This window comes from Dendrobium catenatum, unplaced genomic scaffold (assembly GCF_001605985.2).
Source record: "Dendrobium catenatum unplaced genomic scaffold, ASM160598v2 fragScaff_scaffold_858, whole genome shotgun sequence".
Lineage (NCBI taxonomy): Eukaryota > Viridiplantae > Streptophyta > Magnoliopsida > Asparagales > Orchidaceae > Dendrobium > Dendrobium catenatum.
This window is the reverse complement of record NW_021319320.1, coordinates 272,042-294,923: the sequence shown is the minus strand read 5'-3', so window position 1 is coordinate 294,923 and position 22,882 is coordinate 272,042. Positions and strand designations below refer to the sequence as shown.

General features: G+C 29.9%; 2 protein-coding genes across 2 annotated transcripts; both read right to left on the bottom strand.

Moving 5' to 3' along the window:
• Nucleotides 1–5,371: 5,371 nt before the first annotated feature.
• Nucleotides 5,372–10,110, bottom strand: LOC110099592 (mannan endo-1,4-beta-mannosidase 6). Its single transcript, XM_020826792.2, has 6 exons — nt 9,977–10,110; nt 9,315–9,588; nt 7,596–7,790; nt 6,746–6,868; nt 6,461–6,672; nt 5,372–5,948 (listed from the first exon to the last, which is right to left on the bottom strand). Exons 1-6 carry the CDS (start codon nt 10,093–10,095, stop codon nt 5,552–5,554), a joined length of 1,320 nt encoding a protein of 439 aa, XP_020682451.1. The 5' UTR covers nt 10,096–10,110; the 3' UTR covers nt 5,372–5,551.
• Nucleotides 10,111–14,868: 4,758 nt separating this feature from the next.
• On the bottom strand, nt 14,869–20,128 carry LOC110099591 (mannan endo-1,4-beta-mannosidase 6). Its single transcript, XM_020826791.2, has 6 exons — nt 19,958–20,128; nt 19,614–19,869; nt 18,931–19,125; nt 15,827–15,949; nt 15,522–15,733; nt 14,869–15,441 (listed from the first exon to the last, which is right to left on the bottom strand). The coding sequence occupies exons 1-6, from the start codon at nt 20,101–20,103 to the stop codon at nt 15,045–15,047; spliced, it is 1,329 nt and encodes a 442-aa protein (XP_020682450.1). The 5' UTR covers nt 20,104–20,128; the 3' UTR covers nt 14,869–15,044.
• Nucleotides 20,129–22,882: the final 2,754 nt, after the last annotated feature.

Here is a 22,882-nt window from a genome sequence, read left to right as displayed (position 1 = left end):
TTTAAAATAATTTGATGTCAACGTTGACTGAACCTTCAGCTTATGATATAAAAATAGAAGTTTGGTTGATTGAAAATTCTAATATTTAATAGAGTTTAATGGACGTTAAATTATGGCAATAAGAATTTTGTTTGTTAAGAAGCATTGAGCTCGTCAATATCATTATCTTATGAACGTGCAATGCCGACAGCAAATTTTCTGATTTTTTCTTAATTTTTTTAATTTATCTTTTTGACCCTTTTCGGTTTTTTTTTATTGAAGTTAATAATATTTATTTGAATTATCTTAATTATTTGTATTTACAAAAATAGAAAAAGTAGGATGCTTAAGAAATTATATAGAAAACAAAATATAATCGTATAATTAGTAAGTAATCTATATAAGTATTAATTATTTTCAACCATAATCATCCTTAGTTATCATTTTAATGGCTAATTAATTAGTAACTTTATATTATAATTAATATTTGAAAATTAATTTATATAGGATTAAAAAAAGAATTTATTATTAATTAAGTTTACTAAAAGTTTTATTATTTATTAATTTGCATGATTAATAAATTAATTAGCTATTGTGAGCTTAATTATAATACTATGATGGGAGGAGGTTTAAAGTTTGCTATCCCCATTTGAAAATGTTAATTATTCTATCAATTTTAAAGGCAAATATCTACAAAATTCAATTCAAGCTAGGTCAAGTCGGTTCAAATTAAGCTAATTAGACTACTCAATTTCAACTCAAAAGAGGCTCAACAATCAACAAGTAAACTGGCATCAAGCAAGGGACTACGAGCTATGAACTCATCCTTTATGCTACTATTTAGCTCCATATTATCGTTTTAGGGCTTAGGGTTTTCAATAATGAGTTTAGGGTTTAGAATTCAGGATTTACGGTTTAGAGTGACTCCATATACCGTTTGCAGCCGCTCGTTGTAGTCGCTCGCTTGCTCCATCCAATCGGCAAAACACTCGCTATTCGCGTGAGGGTGAACAATGCGACAACAATATTGAAATTATGTTATGAAATTTAGTATTAGAAAGAATATACAAAGAATGATCTTTTTTGTGTTAGAAAATGGAGTTCGATTGGAGACGAGTTATTGCATTTTAGAGTGAAAATTGAATTTTTCGGTTGGAGATGGCCTTACAGTTTAGTGCCCTAAACCCATAAACCCTAAATCTTAAATCCTAACTCACCAACTGGTCGGAAGTGGCTTGTTGGCAACCACGGGTGGTGCGTCTTCTTACTTTGATTGGTGGCCTTAGTTTGGGATGTGTGGTTGTGCTTCATCTATGTGGGTTGTGCTTGTTTCCTCCTCTGGATGGTCCTTGCCATCCTTTTATGAGTTTGGCAGAAAGCCTCTTGCCGATAACTGAGCCCAGCTAGCTTGTGTCTTACTTAATGTTTGTTACCTCTTCTTTGACGTTTTAGTCTTGTAATTATTGTTTTGTTCTTTGTTGGATTTGTTTGTATCCTCCTATTATTGATGGAATAAAAAAATTCTAAACCATATTATTTTGCATGATGAAATACTATAATATAATTGACACAAACATTTATTTATTCACAAATACCCTAATTAATTGTAAAATTTCATTATTACCTATATTTGCATTACACTTACAATTGATTTAAGTATTATGCATATTAAACTCACTATACATATTTAATTTTTTTCTCATATTAGAAGTATTTGTTAAATTTAACTCATCCGACATCATTTCTTGTTTTTGTTTGGATATTGCAATTACAGTTTTGCAAAAAAAAAAAAAAATTTTTGACATCTGTTAGGTTTGAACACTTCTGCAAATTGATAATTTTAATAAATAAATTTATATAATATTTGATGGAGAAATTAAAAGGAGGATTATTAATGGGATTTGTCTATCTAATTAACCGTATTTGATGAAATTTTTGGGGTCAAATATGGCATGCCACATATAATTTTTAATTAGAATGCTAATTACTTCTTAATTAACATAGATATAAGTTAATCATCAGACAATGAAAAGCTAATTAATAACTTAATTAGTAATGCTAGGTCAAATTATCATAATCAAAGAACAACACAACGTTAATCGTAATTAGCATAAAAAATCCCTAATAAGTTAAAAAATAATTATCAATTGCTACATAAAATTATTTGATTATTCAAAGCCTACTTAAACTTAATTAAATTTTATTGATGTTAATTAAATTCTAAGCTATAATTAAAAAATGTTGAATATTTCAACACTAATTAACGTTGAAGCTAAACGATATGGAACTAATAGAGGCCTTATGGAGGGTAAATAATTATCCATTTTTAATGTTAATTTTTAGTTTAATTACTTTTAAAATTCAATGTTAATTATCATTAATTAACGTTGGTTTATCTATTATTGTTTTTTTAATTCGGTATTGTTATTTTAAGAAAATCATTGTAATATATACTATAAATATTATTGGATCCAAATTTTTCGTGTATAATACTTAGACGTTGGGAGTAATTGAGTCAAGCCCACTCGTAAAAAAAAATCGGGTTCGACTTGATAAATACTTCGTGAACAGAGCTCTATGAGCTAATTTTAGTTAACAAGCCAACCCCAACTCGACTAGTTAGCTCGCAAGCCGATTCATTTAAAAAATATTAATGTAAATTATATTTAAAATATATTAAAATTCATGATTTAAGTATAAACTTGTTGAAAATATTTAAAAATTATATCTCACTTTTTATATTAAATAATTGTTTATTATTTTTCTTATAATTTATCATTATTTTTAATATTTTGTTATAATAATTACTTAAATAATATTATTTTTTTTCTATTTCATAATAAATGAGCAGGCTCGAACTCGTTGAATAAAGCTGAAGCTCAAGCCAGGGATGACTCGAGCTCGACTTGACTTGATTACACCACATGAGATTGCAGTAGATATTCATTTTTTATTTTTTATTCTGGTTATTTGTGGCGGTTTTAACCGCCACAATACTGAAAATCATTTTAGGCTTTGATTTTTGTGGTAGTTATAGCCGATGCAAATCTGAAAATTAGCATCAGTTATAACAACTGCTAACTAGCACATTCTTTAATCTACCCCACAGGTCTTGAAACTGCTGTTGAATGCCGTTGCAGCGCATTACAATCACAGTAGGAATGTAACGACTTTAGAATCGTTGCAAAGTAAAATGTAACGATTATAATCGTCTGGAAAAGTAAAAAATTGTGCTGCTATAGCCCTATTTTTTGATAGTGCACTTCTACTTGGACGTTACCTCTAAGACTTACAAGTATCACAATATAACATAACAGTAGATAGAGAGAAAAGGAGAAAAACAAGGATAGAGTGAGGAAGAGAAAGATTATAAGGATTGTGTTATTGAATTCAAATACTCCCAAATGATTTCCTTTTATTTTGAAATTGTCGCATGATCTTTTATTTATAGAGTTATGTGGCTAAAGAAAAAAGTAATATATATGTAAATATTATTTAATTTACATAGGACTTGTTGTTCAAAAAGTATGTAGTTAGGAAAATATAAAAATACACATGAACTAGCAATGGTCGAATGTAGTCCTATCACCCAACGAGTGACGAGGGGCAACTGTAGACCCATCGAGTGATGAGTGATCATTAATCCTTCAAGAGTGCAACTTAGCCTTCAAAGACTACACCTATAACCTTCCTCGCCTCAAAGGAATATTGAGCTTACGGCTTTTTTATTGTTTCTTAAAACAATTTTTTTGTATAAAAATTTTGATTTTTGTATACACCTTTAACCTTCCTCGCCTCAAAGGAAGATTGAGCTTGAAGCTTCATTTGGGACGGCTTTTTTACTGTTTCTTAAAGTAAAATTTTTGTATAAAAATTTTAATTTTTTTACTAAAAGGCAGCTTTAAGAAGTAATAAAAAATCTATCCCAGATGAAGCCTAAGTCTATTGGCATGTTGTGATATACAAATAATATAATTATTATTTCTCTATAATTAATATGTCTGACTAATTCAATGCCATGAGATAATATTCAAAGAATACTCATACTAAAAAAAACCCAAAGAAATACAACACATTGTTGAAAAATAAAAAACCTTTTGGAACAAGTAAATTTGATAATTAATTATCTACAATTACTATAATATTTAATTATACCTTACAAATTAATTATCAAATTTAGCCTATTTAATTATATTTTAATTTGGACAGATTTTAATGTTGTCATTAATATTTATTTGATGACTGAATTTGGTAATAAAAAATTGGAGAAAATCCATTGGACACCTAAAATAAAAATATTATTTAAAAATGTAAAGCATAGCCTATTTAATTATATTTTAATTTGGACAGATTTTAATCTTGTCATTAATATTTATTTGATGACTGAATTTGGTAATAAAAAATTGGAGAAAATCCGGCCATTGGACACCTAAAATAAAAATATTATTTAAAAATGTAAAGCAAAACATTTTTTTTTTAATAAAAAAGAACTTATTAAAAAAATTCTCATAAAAATTATTATGCATTGGGAGAGATTTATGATTGGATAAAGAATAAATGGAAATGCGGTTAAATTTGAATAAGCCCATGGGCTTTAGATTTGTTTAAACTTGAATGTTGGGCTTTTTTTTAAATGGGCAACTATATAACTTATTTAGCAATATAATTAGCCTATAGATGGATAATTTGAGGAATACTAGTAGAGAATTTGATTTAATAAAACTTTATTCATATTTCAATCTTATGTTTATATTCTATGTGTGATTCATTTATAGACATAGCAAAGATAACTACATAAGTTTAGAGTAAGTCATTTCTTTATGCAATAATTTTTTAATATATCATCAAAATATTTGTTGCTTAAGAAATCTTTTTGTAACCTATTTAAATAAAAGTTTTAAATTGCAAAAATTTAGGTATTTTTTGTCTTTATCTCTTTTTATGGGCATCAAAATCTTTGAATAAGTTATAATTTTATTTTTATGGTTGATTACTCAAATGTTTATGTTTACATTTCATAAAAAAATTTAGTTCCAAAAAAATTGTATTAATTTGCAAATATAATTACAATGTATGCTTAGGCTTGTAATTTAGGTTTTGTTTGGGACAGTGTTCTTAAAACAGTTTTCTAGTACAAATTTTTTAATTCAAAAAAAAAAAAAAAAAACTAAAAAGTTGGGCCCCGGTTTCATATACTCTTTAATTTTGATGTTTATAAGATTATTCGACCTCTGTGCAAACATGAACCTAAACTTAGGCTCCATTTGGGACTCTTTTTTTACTACTTCTTAAAGCTGTTTTCTAATACAAAAAATTAAATTTTTATACTAAAAAGTTATTTTAAGATGCTGTAAGAAAGTCGTCTCAAACAAAGCCTTAAATAAGCCGAATCACTTCAATATATAAGTTTTATTAGAACAAAATCCCTATACAAGCACAACATAGAAAACATATGTGTATTCCACATAATCTAACATTCACATAACATTTTCAATCATACATTTACATATATATGGATTCAGTACATACTCAATAGCTATCCATCCAAATATATATTAACATCCTCAGTGCTCTAATTCCTTCTGCAAATCAATTTGCGCCTCCATGAACATCTGGAGTTGAACATCTGCAATCTCCTTGACTGCAGAGAAATAATACTTGATGTAGATTTTGATCTTGCAAGCACAACTGCATAACCATCATCCATGTAATCAGTCCCTTCAGGGAAGAGCTGCCATAGAAGGCCACCTGCAGCACTCCCTCCTCTCCTTATGGAGTTCAGAATGTTGGTATAAACTGTACTAATGAACTGATCTCTGAAACCAACACTGAAGTTACTGTCTTTTGTCGATTCGCCGAACTCGGCGAACAATACCGGCTTTCCGAGCACATTCCCTGCATCATCAATGTGGCTCTGCATCCAGGAGTTTGTGAATGGAAGGTGATTGCTCGGGATCGAACTCGATACCCTGCATCATTGTAGCACAGTTAGGATGGTCAGCTGGCTAGCTAGCTGGCTAGAAATTGGTTAATTGTAGGGGGTGCAAATTTTGGGTCACGGGTCGGGTTCTAGTCGAACACGATACTAACCCGACACTATTCAGGTCAACCCGAACCCAACCCATTTTTTTGCAAATGGGCCGGTTTTTCGGACCCGAACCCGACCCGCTTCGGGTCTAGATCAACCCGACATGACCCGAATAACCCGGTGCCATCAAAAAACTAGCAGTTTTCAGGTCAAAAAATGGGGTCAATCTCCGCTTTTCGAGTAAAAAATGGGACAATCTCGGGTTGCTGGGTCAAATCAGGTTTTCGGGTCAAAATGGGTCAAAGGGTCAACCCGAATCCAAACCGATTTTTGAAACTGGTTGAATTGTTGAACCCAAACCTGACCCGTTTCGGGTTCAGGTTGACTATAACTTGAAATTTTTGGGTCGGATTCGAGTCGGATTTTCAGGTGGTGTCAAATATTGACACTTACCATGTGTCTGGATAGATGTGGGCTGTGGCAAAGTCAATGCCTGGAGCTCGATGGTTCCTGACGAAGTCGGTGCCGACTTGACTGGCGACGGTGTTGGGATTGAACTGAAGAAGATTAGGCGTCGAGGGTCCATAGAAGCCCTCGAGCCCAATCTCAAGTAGGTGCTTCGGGTCAATCGATTTTACATAGAGTGCCATTTCTTCTATCCATGACTACAAATTCATTCACAATCAATAGCTAGCTGATGATGGTTCAGTAGTTGATTAGATTAGAAGAAATAGTTACCTGTAGCTTGTTGCCTGATGGATCAGCTTGGCAACGAGGTTCATTCATTAATTCCCATGCAAAGATTGTTGGGTCTTCTTTGTATGGGATGTTTGTGAAGGTATTTACTCTATTGAGAACCGTCTGATCACCCAAAAAATTTATGAATTTTACATATTTATCAATTTATGATTTTATAGGAGCTATATATCAAATTTTTTTCATGCATGTATTTTAACATGATTAAAATACTGAAATATTATATAAATAATTATCAAAATTTAGATATTAGATACAATTTATCATGCCATGGAAATATAAATAAAGAGAAACGAATGATTTAGTCCCGTAACTTTTTTGAAGGATTAAAATAGTCTCTAACTATATAAAAGTATTAATTTGATCTATTAATTCTTTAAATAATGACCAAATTAGTTACTTTGTGAAGTCATTTAGGTTTTGTTTGGGCGGCTTTCTTACTGTTTCTTAAAGCAGTTTTTAGCACAAAAATATGCTTTTTAAAGCAGCTTTCTAGTAAAAAATTAATTTTTTTTACTAAAAACTGTTTTAAGAAGCAGTAAGAAAGCCGTCCCAAACAAAGTCATAGGCTTCATTTGGGACGAATTTTTTATTGCTTCTTAAAGTAGTTTTTTAGTAAATAAAATAAAATTTTTGTACTAAAAAGCTGCTTTAAGAAGTAGCATGATAGCCGTCCCAAACGAAACCTCAGCCTTTATTTGAGCAGTCACTGGACTAAAATAAGACTTTTAAATAGTAGAAGATCATTTTTTATCATTCGTAAATAGTTTGGAGACCATTTTAATCCTTTATATCTATAAATAAACAAAAAAATAATAATTACTTAGCTTGCCTTGATATGAGCTTTGTAGTAGCCTTTCACAGTGGGATCACTAAAGAAATCATCATCAGAACTAAGCTTCAAGCCTGCAGCTATTCCCCACTTCACATACTGAGCCTTTCCACCATAATCTTTCCAATTATTTGTTAATGACAGTATTAACCTAATATTATGCCTCTTTGCCTCACTAACCACAAAATCAAGTGCCTAAAAAAGTTATAAAACAAAATAGAAAACAACTAAGTCCTTTAATAAGAAATCATTATATTCATATAATAATTATGATATACAAAATTAATACATAAATTATTTACAAAAATTGCATGTAAAATACATGCTTAGACTGACATATAGTACTTTAGTTGAATTTCTAGGAAAAAAATATTTCATGAAATTTAATTGTTCTATTTAATAAAAAAAAATTCTTTATATTAATTAAATATATATTTTTATGAATAATATATCATATTATCATTATAATCATTCATATTAATATCACAATAACTTTATGTCAATTAAACATATAATTTACTTTATGCACAAACACTCAATATTTCTAAATAAAACTTTAATAAAAAATATAAAATTTTACATTTTGATAAAAATTTATTTTCAACTTAAGATAATAACAAATGTAAGGAGAGATTATTCTGTGCAGTGTCTGAACACGTCTGGAGGTCAATCCGAACACACCACATCACCCAATGCGTGACACGTTCGGATTTGCCTCCGAACGTTTCTGAACACCGCACAGAATAATTTTTCCAATATAAGAGAGCATGTAGCCTTACTATTAATCAATAGAATATTAATTTAATGCACTTGTTTCACTTTGGATGCCATACTTATCAAAGAAAACTTTGACAAATGGTTGAGCTTTTTGATAGAAATAAATCTAATAAAAATTCAACAAACATTTCTTGTAGCTCAAACTCAAATTTTTCTTTTTTAATGAGACAATGTTACTTATATCAAATAAAACAATAACATATTTCTTGTTTGATGCAATTTAATGATTCAATCTTGATTGTGAAAATTGGACTGAACATAAACTACTTAAGACTTTGAACCGGTCCTCAAATTGATTCAATCAGATTAAAAAGTTCGATTTGCATAGAATCTCAATTGTTTCATAAGAATTTATTTATATATATATATATGCAAATTATTTCTTATTTATTATTATTATTAGAAAATTTTCATCATTTAAATAATTTTAATTAAATTTAGGAAGATTTACGTGCATACCATTTTATATCATAATATTTACATATCTAACACCCAAAATTTTAATATTTCATACATATCACCTGTAGATTAAATATATATGGGTGCAAAGAATGAAATATTAAAATTTATAAGACCGTATGGGTGGTAGGAAAGAAATATATGAGTGTCATATTTGATATTAAAACTTACAAGGTGGTATGGATTAGAAATATTAAAATTTTGAGTGTTAGATATGTAAATGTCATGATATAAAGTGATATATATTTATGTAAATACCCCCCCTTAAATTTAATATATAATATTTATATTATTGCGATTGAATCCTTGTTGGATCTCAATTTCCATCATTTCAAAAAAAACATTAGACTCAATTATTAAAATTATGTTTATATATAGAATAAAATCATCATTATTGTCACATATTATTGCTCTGCATGAAAGTTCTTTATGATCTCGAGTTCATAAGAGCTATATATATATATAGCCTGATATATGAAATACCTTGAAGACATTTTCATCATAAACAGAAGGAGATTTCTGCAGCGCCCCCTGGCCGCCATCACTGAAGGCCCAAGTCCGGCCAACTGTGAGACCAGCCGACGACGCATCTGCAAATGTCTCTGTCACCTTCCCCCTCGTCGAAGGATCAGCTGCAAGAGCCATAAGCCAGTAGGTATTAAAACCATTCACGTAGAAAGGTCTCCCTCCTTCTTCAAAATGATTTCCAATCCTCTCAACCATCTCCATCCTCACTTCATCAACCTGTTCTTGCCTCCTGGAAGACACATATTGCCCTATTATGATCAAGAACAAAGCAAAATGAACAAAGAACACTACAGGAAAATCTATCATTATCGTCGAACGTTCCAACAAACATATTTACGTCGGTAAAACCGCGGAATATCCGCTGGTAACTTAACGGTGAAATGTCCGGTGCAAATTTCGCCTTTGAAACACCGGCGCATATTCCGCCGGCTTTTCGCCGGTATTTTAAGGGTTTCCGGCGCATATGCTGCCGCTAAATTACCGGCAGAATTCCCGGCCAATATTGCCGGAATTGCCGTTGGAATAGTTTTCGCCGGTATTTCGCCGGAAATAACTAGCGGATTCTGTCCGCCGTTAACAGCATGCTTTCTTGTAGTATAATGAATACATATATATACCAACTACGATTGGTTTCAACATAGCCGATATTTGCAGTACTGATTGTAGTAAGTAATGAAGCTAAAATGGCTACAATCAAGAAGAATTGTTGAAGAGGTGAAGAGAAGAAGGAGAACATTGTATTTTTGTTTGCTTTGAGCTTTATATATTTTTAAAGAGTTTGATTGTGTGTTCATGTGAGATTGTTTGAGCTATATATATATAAGGAGCTGAGAAGTCCATGGTAGAAAGCTTATATTGCCGTCGCTTGGAAGCAAGAGGAAGCTTGTGGTTACCTCTCTCTTACGTGCGAAGTGTTGACATGAAGAGACTAAGCCAAAAGAATAGAGCCATATAGATAGATATCACACTAACGGGAAGAGTCTTTGGTTGGCCTATTAGGAGAAGGTACGTACATGCAAGTTAGACCAGAGAATTTGACCATCGGACCTGGCTAGTTTTTATTGGTTTATTTGGTTTGAGGAAGTGGAGGTGGCCATGCAAGATTCAGCTGATATGACTTGATCTTATCGTTATGGGGGGAGGATTAGTGTTTGTTCTTCGTAAGTTTGGATTGGGTTGATTTGATCCGATTAGATTGAAATGAGAGGACAATAACTTTTTTGGATTATTAGATTTAGAGCATTTGATAGGGTGATAAATGAATCGAGTTGAGCTGAGTATTATCTAATTAAAACTCTTTTTTTATTAAGTTCTAATCAGTGGTGGAATCTTGAAGAGTTCAGTGTGGGCAATTGCTCACTCTGAAGTTTTTTTTTTTCCTTAGAAAAATAAGCATTTTAACTATTTTGCTCTTAGATTTTCAGTAAATGCAGTTGCTCAAATTCTAAGAAAAGATTTTATTTTCTATTTCATATATAAAATCATGCATTCCAATCATATTTTTGTTTCTCTGATCAAAAGAAAGGCTGGTTTTGCCCCTGATTCTGATCGATCTGGAACGTGATCTGAATTTTTTTTTTTCAAGTTTAGTTTTTAGTTGTAATGAAGTCTAATTAATTATATATCTGATGTTGATAGTTTAAGTATACAGCTTAATCAGTATAAATATTTGAATTTATGGATTTTAATTTAAAAGTGTTTATTATTTTAAGTTATTTGATGAATTTTTTATTTTAAGAAGAAAATAATTAAATCTAGTTATATATTAAGCTATTGATTTGATGTTTTTATAACATATATACCTCTGATAATATAAATAATTTTTAATATGCAAATGATTAAACAAAATGATTCAAGAATATAGAATAAGTTATCAAATAAGCAATTAAGACTTCGTTGGGACGATATTTTTATAGCTTTTTAAAGTAATTTTTTTGAACAAAAAATTTTAAATTAAAATTTTGATATTATAAAGCTATTTTAAAAAGCAATAAGAAAGCTATTTCAAATGAAGCCTAAATTATTATTAAATGAGCATTTATTAAAATTTTAATGAATTATTTGTTAAATGAAAAAAGAAAAATTATTATATTCATGAATATAAATGAATAAATAGCTCATTATTCAAACTTGCTCATTTACATGAAGTGCATTTTAATATTTGTTTAAATTTGTTGAATTATATAAATAAATGAACATAAATAAGTCTTATATATATATAAGAATGAATATAAACTTTTTCATTGAGTGCACTTAATCACTTATAGGTCTCCTTTAAAACATAATTTCTCTCTAACATTTAAAGTAATTTTTTTGAACAAAAAATTTTAAATTAAAATTTTGATATTATAAAGCTGTTTTAAAAAGTAATAAAAAAACTATCTCAAATGAAGCCTAAATTATTATTAAATGAGCATTTATTAAAGTTTTAGTGAATTATTTGTTAAATGACAAATTATCATATTCATGAATATAAATGAATAAATAGCTCATTGTTCAAACTTGCTCATTTACATGAAGAGCATTTTAATATTTGTTTAAATTTGTTGAATTATATAAATAAACGAACATAAATAAGTCTTATATATAAGAATGAATATAAATTTTTTCATTGAGTGCACTTAATCACTTATAGACCTCCTTTAAACCATAATTTCTCTCTAACATGCTCTTATTTTTGTTTAAATCTTACTAACTAAAACTCAAAAACTTTGATATTTTTAGCTAAAATCTTCTTTTTTTTTAATATTGTGACTAAATATTATAATGTTCATTTCCACTTTTTCAGTAAAAAGTGCAAATAAAAAGATTTTAGTGCATTTTTAGAATGTTTAATCACATTTTTAATAGAGAGTTAATTATTGTTATGGCTAAAAGTTTTTTTAATTAAAGATTATGGATTAATTATATTTTTAGGCTCATTAAAAAATATTGAATATTAATTTATGAATAAAAAATTTGTATTCGGCTCATTAGAATTTGAACGGAACATAATAGAATCAATCAACTTATCTACTAATCAATTAGTAAATCTAAACAATATGATTTTAACTATTTATTTATTTGTTTTTTTCAAGACAATAATGAGCCACAAACAATAAAAAGAATCTATTTATATTCCACTCGACTAAAAATTGAGCTCAAAATATCTATTCTTATTCAATTTTCTTACTTAATAAACACAAACTTTTTAATAAGAGGACGAAGGTTTCGTTTGGGATGACTTTTTTATTACTTCTTAAAAAAAATTTAGTATATCTTGCTTCTTAAAGCAGATTTCTAGTATAAAAATTTTAATTTTTGTATACTAAGGTTGTTTTAAGAAGCTATTACCCATTAGCCATCCCCCATCCTTTCTATAAGGATATTCAGTATTGAGATAGTGAGAAAAAATTGCTTCAGTTTTTAATTCACCTTTCAATTAAAGCAATAGCTAAAATTTTATGGAGGAGAATAGAAACTTTGGTGATTGTTCTCCTTTGAAGAGATGAGATTAAAAACTAAGGTTTAGTATATATTTTGAGTTAAAATCAAGAATCAGAGTTGGTATCGCTAGCATACATCAACTTTCTAAGCATTTGTAGACGACAAAGTTAACGAAAACTTTAGTTTTAATGATGTGCAACAATTTTATATGTGACAAATTTTTAAAGTAGATATTGTAATTAAGTATCAAAAAAGAAATTTAAATGCAGAAAATTCTAAAAGAAGTTGCATCATCTATGATTGTTGCAAGCCGCCCACTTACCAAGCGACTTGCTACTATTATAGTTGACTCAACAAATCTAAGTCAGCAACAAAATAGCCGACTTTGCCAACTTTTAAAAAAAAATTGATACTTAGCTACATTATATTGACGTTTTGAGTGATCGTAGACGACAAAGTCAACATATATAAACTTTGGTGTTAATGGCGTGCATCAATTTTATATGTGATGGTATGTGTAATGATTTTTTTTTTTTTTTTTTTTTTTTTTTTTTTTTATTAAATTTTTTTTTTTATAAAGTGAAGAGGAACTAAAATTATTGAAAATTTACCCATGAAATCCTGAACCACACTTATTAAATGCGAATAATACCCTTCAAATTTGATACGTATTGTGGATGATTTTGGGTTCATCTTTGGATTAATTATTCTATGCGGACACCGAGCGCTATATGGAGATCAATCAGAATGTGTCATGTCACTGCTTCGCTCGGTACCACGTGCAGATAAGTTCAAAATCTCAGCTGCATGCATACAGTACCCATTCTCTCTTTTGTTCTTCTTCTTCCTTCTACGGTAACTATGAAAAAAATGAATAATTTACTTATTTTAACGAAAATAATGACATATTTTATCTAAAAATAAACTAATAAATTCATATATTTATATGCATCTCGCTTGCTTGTAATGAATTTAATGAAAATGAAAATAATGGCTGATTTTTTCTTGTACGATTTTGATGCTAATTTCTTACAAGAATTATTCTAAAAACTGAAAACAGTTGTCGAGAAATAGAGGCCTTAACGCATCAAAAATTGCTTATACGTGTTGCAGATGATAAGCTGCTTTTCAACTCCATCCTCATCGGTAAGATAACGACAGAATGGCAGATTTTTAAGGTAGATGTTACAGATTCTCTTGAAAGCCTTATCTGCTTCAGCTACAGACAAAACAACACTGTTAAAAATTAAAGAGATCTTCTTTCTTTGAAAAAAATCAGTTCTTTTGCAATATTCTATTTATTCTATTTTATCTTTTAGGACAGAAATTCAAGTATTAGATCTTCAGTTCAGACGACAACTCTTATGCAAAATATTGAGATCACAAAGCCCTAATTACTATGATTTGATAGTCATTTGAGATGACCAACATAGATGAGCATATATATGGTTAGGTTAGTACTCTAGGAATGGAAAGAGCACAAGCATAGAAATGAATCCACAAAGCTATAGAAGAATAGGAATGGAACACAAACCGGCGAAGGAGAAGAAGAAGTAGAATTAAGCACACGACCGGCCGGGATGAGCGAGCAAATGAGGGCTTCAAAAGAACTTTAATCGTCCGATCGAAGGCACGGAATGCATGAATCATAGGCGCCTAAAAAAATTATCGACGCACCCAAAACCGGCGGAGAGATTTGCGCCGGAACATGCGCCGGAAACGAACGGTTCCGTCGGATTTTACATTAGTTCCGGCGGATTCTGTCCGCCGGTAATAACAGATTTTCCTGTAGTGGGCACAGCACGAAAGAAACTCTTCGATCCAAGGCAGGGAATGCACGAAACGAAGAAGAGGAAGAATTAGAGCAAGTCGAATGCGGTGGGTCACGTATAAGAGGAGAAAATTTTTTGGCAATGGTCAAAACCGGTGCTATTTGCAGTTATTAAAACCGCAACAAATAGTAGCAGTCTAAACCGATGAGAAAAGAAGGATTTCTATAAAAGAAAAAAAAAACTTTTATTTGGTAGTGCAAGAACAATACTTCAATCAACAGTGAATGATAATGACATTTTATTTAAACCATTACAGTCATGCAGAATCCATGTAATACAACATTTTACATAAAAGTTTATTTGTATATATTTTTACAGGTATGATGTAATATTTACAAATCTGTACAGATTTGATTCATTAATGCAATCAATCAATAATTAACTATACATTCAAATAATTTTATCAGAGTTGATTATGCTGAGAAGACTAATTCTTTCTGCAAGTCCAATTGCACCTCCATGAACACTTTGAATTGAACTTCTTTAATTTCTTTGACTGCAAAGATAGGATTTTTTCTGTGGATTTAGATGTTTTAAGCACGACTGCATAGCCATCATCCATAAAATCAGTTCCTTCTGGGAAAATCTGCCACAGAAGGCAACCTCCTGCACCTCCTCCTCTCCTTGTAGAGTTCAGAATGGTCTTATAAACCATATCAATGAACTGATTTCTTGAGCTCACACTGAAGTTCTTGTCTTTCGCCGACATTCCGAATTCGGCGAACACGACCGGCATTCCAAGCACATTCTCTGCATCATCAATGTGGCTTTGCATCCAGGATTTGGCGAACTCAAGGTGATCTTCAGGGTTCGAATTCGATAGCCTGCATTATCAATAAGAGTACCAAAGTTATCAGAATTATTCATTGTCATACAAATATGATCACATTTATCAGATATCTACCAAGCATCTGGATAAAGGTGGGTTGTGGCAAAATCAATGCCCATGGCTTGATGGTTCCTAATGAAATCGGTGCCGACTTGACCGGAGTAGCTATCGGGATTGAACTGAAAGCGATCCGGAGTCGAGTTTCCATAGAATCCTTCGAGCCCGATCTCGAGCAGGTGCTTCGGGTCGATCGATTTTACATGAAATGCCATTTCTTCTATCCATGACTGAAATTTGTTCATGTTGATCATCAATAGTTGAATATAGTAAGTAGTTTAATGGAAGCTAAAGCTTATAAGGAGCTAGCTAAAAATAGTCACCTGTAGCTTGTTGCCTGAAGGATCAGAAAGGCAGCGAGGTTCATTGATCAGTTCCCATGCAAAAATTGTTGGGTCTTCTTTGTATGTGATGTTGGTGAAGGTGTTGACTCTATTGAGAACCGTCTGGTCATGCAAACAAATTCAATATAGGAAACCTTTCTTATTATTTTGTAAAGGTACTTTTTTTAGTAAAAAAAATGTCGAAAATAAGTAAAAAGAAAATAGTAGTTTAAAGCTATCCCAATTAAAGTCTAAATTAAGCTTAGTTTGGGATGACTTTCTTACTATTTCTTAAAGCAGTTTTTTAGTACAAAATTAAAATTTTTATACTAAAAAATTATTTTAAAAAATAATAAGTACGCCGAGTTTCCTACAAACCTTTTTTATGGAAAGAACTATATATTGAATTATTGTAGAAAAATAAATTTTTTAAAAATTATTATGAATAAAAATTTGAACTATAAAAATTTCTTAAAAATTATCTTAGCGTATGTGATTGTAAGAAGTTGATTTTTATTAGATAAATTGCTTAAAAATAATAGTCAAATATAATTTCAACAGGTTGACTAAAAATAATAAAGCCTTGAAAAAAGCTGCCTAACGTGCCAATTTAAACTTACCCTTTTGCCCTCTAGAAAGAACAAAGCTACAAGAAACCTAACATTATAATTTATTTTGAATTTATATTATAGTTCTAATTAAAATTATAGATTACAAAATAAATGGTTTTAATATGGTGCTCTCTAAAATTGCTTTAAATATTCATTTCTTGAGAAATAAATATGTTATAATGTTGGTCAAAAAAGAGAAGCATAAAATTAAGTTAAGTTTTGTAGAAATGAAGATATACAGATGAATAAGTAGTTTTACAATTAGGCTTCATATGGGAGGATTTTTTTACTGCTTCTTAAAGCAATTTTTTTTAATAAACAGAGTCAAACGAAGCCTTAGAAACAAAATACTAAACGAGTATATGTGTGAAAAAGTTGGAGTAGCTCCAACGACAGATAAGTATAGCTAGAATCAATTGTCTTAGTTTGGTTTGGGTGCATAAAATGGCGGCCTTTCCATGACTCAGTTGGGAGAGTAGATGTATTAGATCCCGCTTATATTAGGAAAGGTACAGATAGATCTAAAAAGACTTGGTTAGAAAATATTAGAAATTATTTTCTTATTAGATTTAAATGAGAATTTAACTCTAAATAGAAGAAAATGGAGAAAAAATGCTTCATAAATAAAAGCTTGATGTTATTGTTGTTGTAAGAAATAAAAAGGCAAAAAATTATTCTTATCATTTGAAGGTGAAAATGTCATTCTAATCAAATATCATTTTTTTTTTAAATAATAAGATTTATTATTGTAGTTAGATTCTAACATGAATTTAAACTTCATCACTCTTCTTAATTTTTTCTTTAAAAATTTTTAATTTCATGAAAATAAAAGTCTTCATTTTCTCTTAATGAATCTTTAGTAAAAAAAAATAATCTGAATGCAAATTGATATAGCCTTTATTTGAAAGAGTTTTTTTGATTGATTTCTTGGTAAGAAAATTAGTTAATAAAAAATAATGTACCTTCAGAAGATAGATTTTTTTATCTTTTTTTTTTTTTTTTACTTCAAATATTTGAGTATGAATAAGTATTTTTTAAATTATAGCTGAGACATTAAGTAAAAATAAAAAGTTTAAACTGGCCCAAATAAAATCATAATTTTTTTGGGGGGTGAGATACGCATCAAAGTGTAATTTATTAAAAATTAGTGGGTTAGGGCATCTCCAACCGAGAATCTCATTTTTCACTGCATTTTGCAGGGAAATCAAAAAATGCCGTGTTTCATCTCCAATTCAACACCATTTTGCCGCTAAAAACGTTCGTTTTCTTTCGCGCCTTTCTTCTCAACCTGTTCGGTAGAGAGAGAAAAAATGGCGCAGATGAACAGTGCAACGCCAATATTGGCGTCGCACTGTTCATCCACGATCAAATGGCGTCAAAAATGGCGATCGATTGGAGCAAAGCAAGAACGGCAAACAAGTGTTTGCCGTTCGGTTGGAGATGCCCTTAATGTGCTTAAATATGAGGTGAGGCAACAAGTTAAAATTCTCAACTAAAGCTTTGTTTGGGATAGCTTTCTTATTGCTTATTAAAATAGCTTTAAGAAACAAAAAGAAAGTCGTCCCCAACGAAGCCTAAAAGGCACCATATTTGCTAGAAATATATATTACAAAAAAATTAATGATAAAACTATTTAAATTCACATAATCCTTAAATGCCACACATCAAATTAATGAAATGTGCCATAATATTATTGGCGAAGATAAGGTTTCATTTATGATTAATCAAAACCTTATCCAAAACTTCAAATCATGAATTTATGGCCCTACATAAAATGTGGCTATTGTGAAGCTACATATAAGAAAGGTAAAGTTTTACATCAACCTGGTTTGTGAGCTAGCTCAAGTTCAGCTAGCTCGATCAGCTACTGAATCAAGCTTGAACTAGCTTCAATTCAACTTTGTTGGCTAGCAAGTCTGCTCGTTTAAAAAATATTAATATAAAACACACTTAAAATGTATTAGAATTCATATGTTTAAACATTAAGTTATTAAAAATATTCAAAAATTATATCTCATTTTTTATATCAAGTGATTATTTATTATTTCTCGTATAAATTTTCATCTAATTTTAACATTTTATTATAATAATTGCTTGAATCATTATCATTTACTCTAATAAGTGAAGTCGGCTCGTGAGCTAACTCGAACTCATAGAATTAAGCTTGAGCTTAACGAACTTCAAGCTCAAAATAGGAGTAACTAAAACCCGGCTCGACTCATTGACTCCCGGCCTAATTCATACACATTACAATTAGCTGCCCAAAAAAAAAGGCATTATGATTTTCATGAAGATAATTATTATACGACTTTTTTATAATTAAACTAGTAAAATGGTAATTTGCAAACTAAAAGAGATTGTTTAATTTGTAATAATAGGAATTATTTTGATTAAAAGTTCAAATAAAAAAATTATTTTTGTTCAAATGAAGAAAATTTTATGTAAAATAAATATATTATACCATTAAAATATAATTAAAGAAGATGATCTTACCTTCACATAAGCTTTGTAGTAGCCCTTCACAATGGGATTAGTGTAGAAGTCATCATCAGAAGTAAGATTCAAACCTGCAGCTTTTCCCCACTTCACATACTGAGCCTTTCCACCATATCCTTCCATACTATTTGTTAATGACAGTATCAGCCTAATATTATTCTTCTTTGCCTCACTAATCACAAAATCAAGTGCCTGAAAAAGTGATTAAGAAAAGAAAAAATAATTAAATATTCACAGAAGAAATCATTATGATTAATCCATAATTATAATGCATAATTAATGAAGAAAGATTAGTGAGTTTTAGTTGTTCTATTTAATTTTTTTATATTTTTAATAAGTGTATATTCACATGGATATGCTCATTATTAAATATGCTGTTAAATGAGGCTTTAATTTGGTAATAATTTATCTAAAAACAATTTGACAAATGTTATTTGATAGAAATAAATATAATAAAAGTTATGGAACATTTGTATCTAATGAAACAATATTTTATTTCTTGCTTGATGCAATATTTAATTAGATCCAATTATTAAAAAATACATTATAGTAAATAAAATGATCATTGTTATCATATGGATGCATGGCATTCATGCATTCATGTATGTTCTTCATAGTCTTAAATTTATAAAAAAATATGTTTATATACGAATGAACATATATAGAACGTGATACTATACCTGAAAGACGTTTTCATCGTAAACAAAAGGAGCTTTCTGTAACGCCCTCCATCCGCCATCATTGAAGGCCCAAGTCCGACAGACAGTAAGACCAATTGCAGAAGCTTGCTTAAACGTCTCTGTGACCTTCACCCTCGTCAAAGGATCGACCGCAAGAATCATGAGCCAATAGGTATTGAACCCATTCACATAAAAAGGCTTCCCTCCTACCACGAATTGATTCCCCTTCGTCTTAACCATCTCTAACTCATACCCCCTACCAGAAAATCAAGCAAAAATAGTAAAAACACGTACACAACTCTAATACGATGAATAATTATTAGAAACACATACTAAATGAATACCTCTGATGATCACGTTGGATAGAAGAATAATTGATATCAGTTGTGCCGATACCATCGATGCTTGAAACTGTTACAGTAAGTAATGAGGTTAAAATGGCTGCAAGTAAGAACGACATTTGTAGTGGCGAAGAGGAAAAGGCGAACATTTTTTTTTACTTTAATTTTGACCTATATTTTTTAAAAAATTTTGATGATATTCATATGATGTAGTTGATGATGTATATATAAGGAGAAATTGAAGTAGCTTCAAAGCAAGAGAATGCTTGTCATCTCACTCTCTTAGGCGCAAAGCAATAGAGTTTACTTAGCAAAAGGAATGTATGGAGTGGGGGTTCATAGATAGAGAGATCATAGATCAATCTAAGTTGAAGCCAGGCTTCCTTGGGTTGGCCTTCTAAGGAGTTGGACCAAAAAATTTGACTATCCTACGTGGTTGATAGCTATTGGCTTATTTGCTTTGAGGCTGCCAGGTGTCAGTGAGATGGAATGTGTGGATTGGTGACGTGAGGTATTTCTTATAAATATCTTATAAGGCGATTGGGCGGGTCGGATCTTATAAGGCGATTGGGCGGGCATTTACAATTATGGGGATAATCCTCAATCATATTTTGCTTCAGCTTTTAAACCTTAATTTTTCAAAATAAAGTTAGCAAAGCTTCGTTTGGATAGCTTCTTTATTATTTTTTAAATCAATTTTAAAGTACAAAATTTTATTATTAATAAATTTTTTATATTAAAAAGTTGTTTTGAAAAAATAGTATGTAACTGTTTCAAATGAATATAAATGTTTATTTGGAATGATTGTAACTTTTATTAAACTAGAATTTTTATTTTTTGTTATTAATTTTTAACAATACAATTGAAGAAAGTAATAGACAAATGAAATTATAATTGCTTGCCGGAAAGATAAGTCTGTTAAGAAACAGTTCCAAAAAAAATTCTAATTTTAATTAAAAAAAGCCATAAATGTAATTTTATATTATTTATTTTATTTATAGTATATTATATTATTATCAATAAATTAATTAAATTTTAATTGGATTATAACTATGCAGATAAGTTCAAAATCAACGCGTTCTCTTCCTCTTGCGTGACTTCTTCGAGTGCTCAGGCCAAGTGAGCACTGTAACCAAGTAACAAAGAATAAATAAATAATTTTTTTATTTTCTGAAAAAAAAAAATTTCAAGCCATCTAAATTTATTTAATCTATATTAAATATTTCAATTTTTATAAAAATAAAAAAATAGAAATTTATTATGCTCCTTGAGATATTTAATATATTATTATATATAATTAAAAAATAATTAATTTTTTGAATATATAAAATTAATTGTCATTTATTTTAGAAGATAATTCCATTAGTTGGTCACAAGTGTGGGGAAGAAGAGTTCCCAAAGCATGGGAAAATTGTTGATACGTGTTGAAGATGATTAACTGCTTTTCAACTCTATCCTCTTCTTGAAGGAAATGATAGAGGGGGAAGATTAAGGTTTCGTTTGAGGCGGTCTTTTTACAGCTTTTTAAAACAGTTTTTTAGTATAAAAATTTCTAGTTCAAAAAATTTATGTAATAGAAAATTGTTTTAGAAAGCAGAAAAAAAAGTTGCCCCAAATGAAGCCTAAAGGTAGAAATTCGGGATTCATTTGTAATTTACTTGTCATGATGAACATAATTTATGTAAAATCATATTAATTTACTTAGCTATAGAAAACTATGAATAGAACTTATTTTTCGTGTGTGAGGACGGATTCCATATTTGTGCTTGAACGTTGATGAAAAAATTTGAGAGCTTGGAGCTACACCTAAAATTGTAGTCAGAGAGAGCTCTGTCTGATGATTAGCATTGACAATCATTGCAAACGACAAGCATCGCCCAACTACTAGCTAGCACACTTTATCGCCTGCAAGGCTACTGTACGTAATCAACATAAATGTAGATGCTCGCTAATTTTGTCACCCACTATCACCACCAATGTTGATGCACACATCATCACTATAAGGTCAATGCCAGCTATCGAAATAAACATTAACTCTCGTTGACTTCACCGCTTGTCGATTTCACCAATAATATTGATGCAGGTAATCTTCAAAAATGTTGATGTATTTTATTGACGTCAACTTCGACTCCCGACATCTGCACCAAAAAAAATTCATTTGGAACAACTTTATTCCTACTTTTTAAAGCAATTTTCTAGTACAAAATTTTTAATTCGATAATCTTTTATACTTGAACGCTATTTAAAAAGCAATAAAAAAATCATATCAAATAAAGCCATAATTTATCATCAAATCTTTATTTTTTTATATAATGTTGTGATTGATTAGCCCTAATTCAATTCTTACATGTAAGCTATCACCTGCAAATTTTTGTGTTATGTTGATCTTAAATTTATGACTCAATCAAAACAATTCAAACTAGATCAAACTAAATTTTGAGCTACACTGAAATTATTTTATATATCTAAAATATGAAATGCAATTGATGGATAACTCAATATAATTTTAATATGTTTAATTTTTTTAAAAAATTAATTTAATTTCCTTATATATAAATTTGCTTTCAAATATATTATATTCATTTTTACTAGTCAATTATGACATAATTAATTGTTAGTGTTCTAATAAAGAACCCTAATCTTTGATTTGAGCCTATCAACAGGCTCTAATTTAACCGGAGGAAACCTAAACCTAACTCAATTTGATACAAAAACCACTCAATTCTAGCTGAATTTGATAGAACGGACTGGTTAAGGCTTTATTTGAGACAGCTTTCTTACTGCTTTCTAAAACATTTTTTTAATAAAATTTATTTTTAACTGCAAATTTTTTTACTTGAAAACTACTTTAGAAAGCGGTAATAAAGCTATCTCAAATGAAACCTACATCCTTCACTTCGAGCTCAAATTCAGCCTAACTCTACGTCG

Bases quoted from the DNA above. Each gene is read 5' to 3' on its own strand.
- LOC110099592 (XM_020826792.2), bottom strand. From the start codon at position 10,095: ATGTTCTCCTTCTTCTCTTCACCTCTTCAACAATTCTTCTTGATTGTA. The intron at 9,589-9,976 runs GTATATATATGT...TGTGTCTTCCAG, and splicing joins GTTGAAACCAATCGTAGTTG to GAGGCAAGAACAGGTTGATG. The intron at 6,869-7,595 runs GCAAGCTAAGTA...TTGGGTGATCAG, and splicing joins ACTACAAAGCTCATATCAAG to ACGGTTCTCAATAGAGTAAA.
- LOC110099591 (XM_020826791.2), bottom strand. From the start codon at position 20,103: ATGTTCGCCTTTTCCTCTTCGCCACTACAAATGTCGTTCTTACTTGCA. The intron at 15,950-18,930 runs GTAAGATCATCT...TTGCATGACCAG, and splicing joins ACTACAAAGCTTATGTGAAG to ACGGTTCTCAATAGAGTCAA. The intron at 15,442-15,521 runs GTAGATATCTGA...TTGATAATGCAG, and splicing joins CACCTTTATCCAGATGCTTG to GCTATCGAATTCGAACCCTG.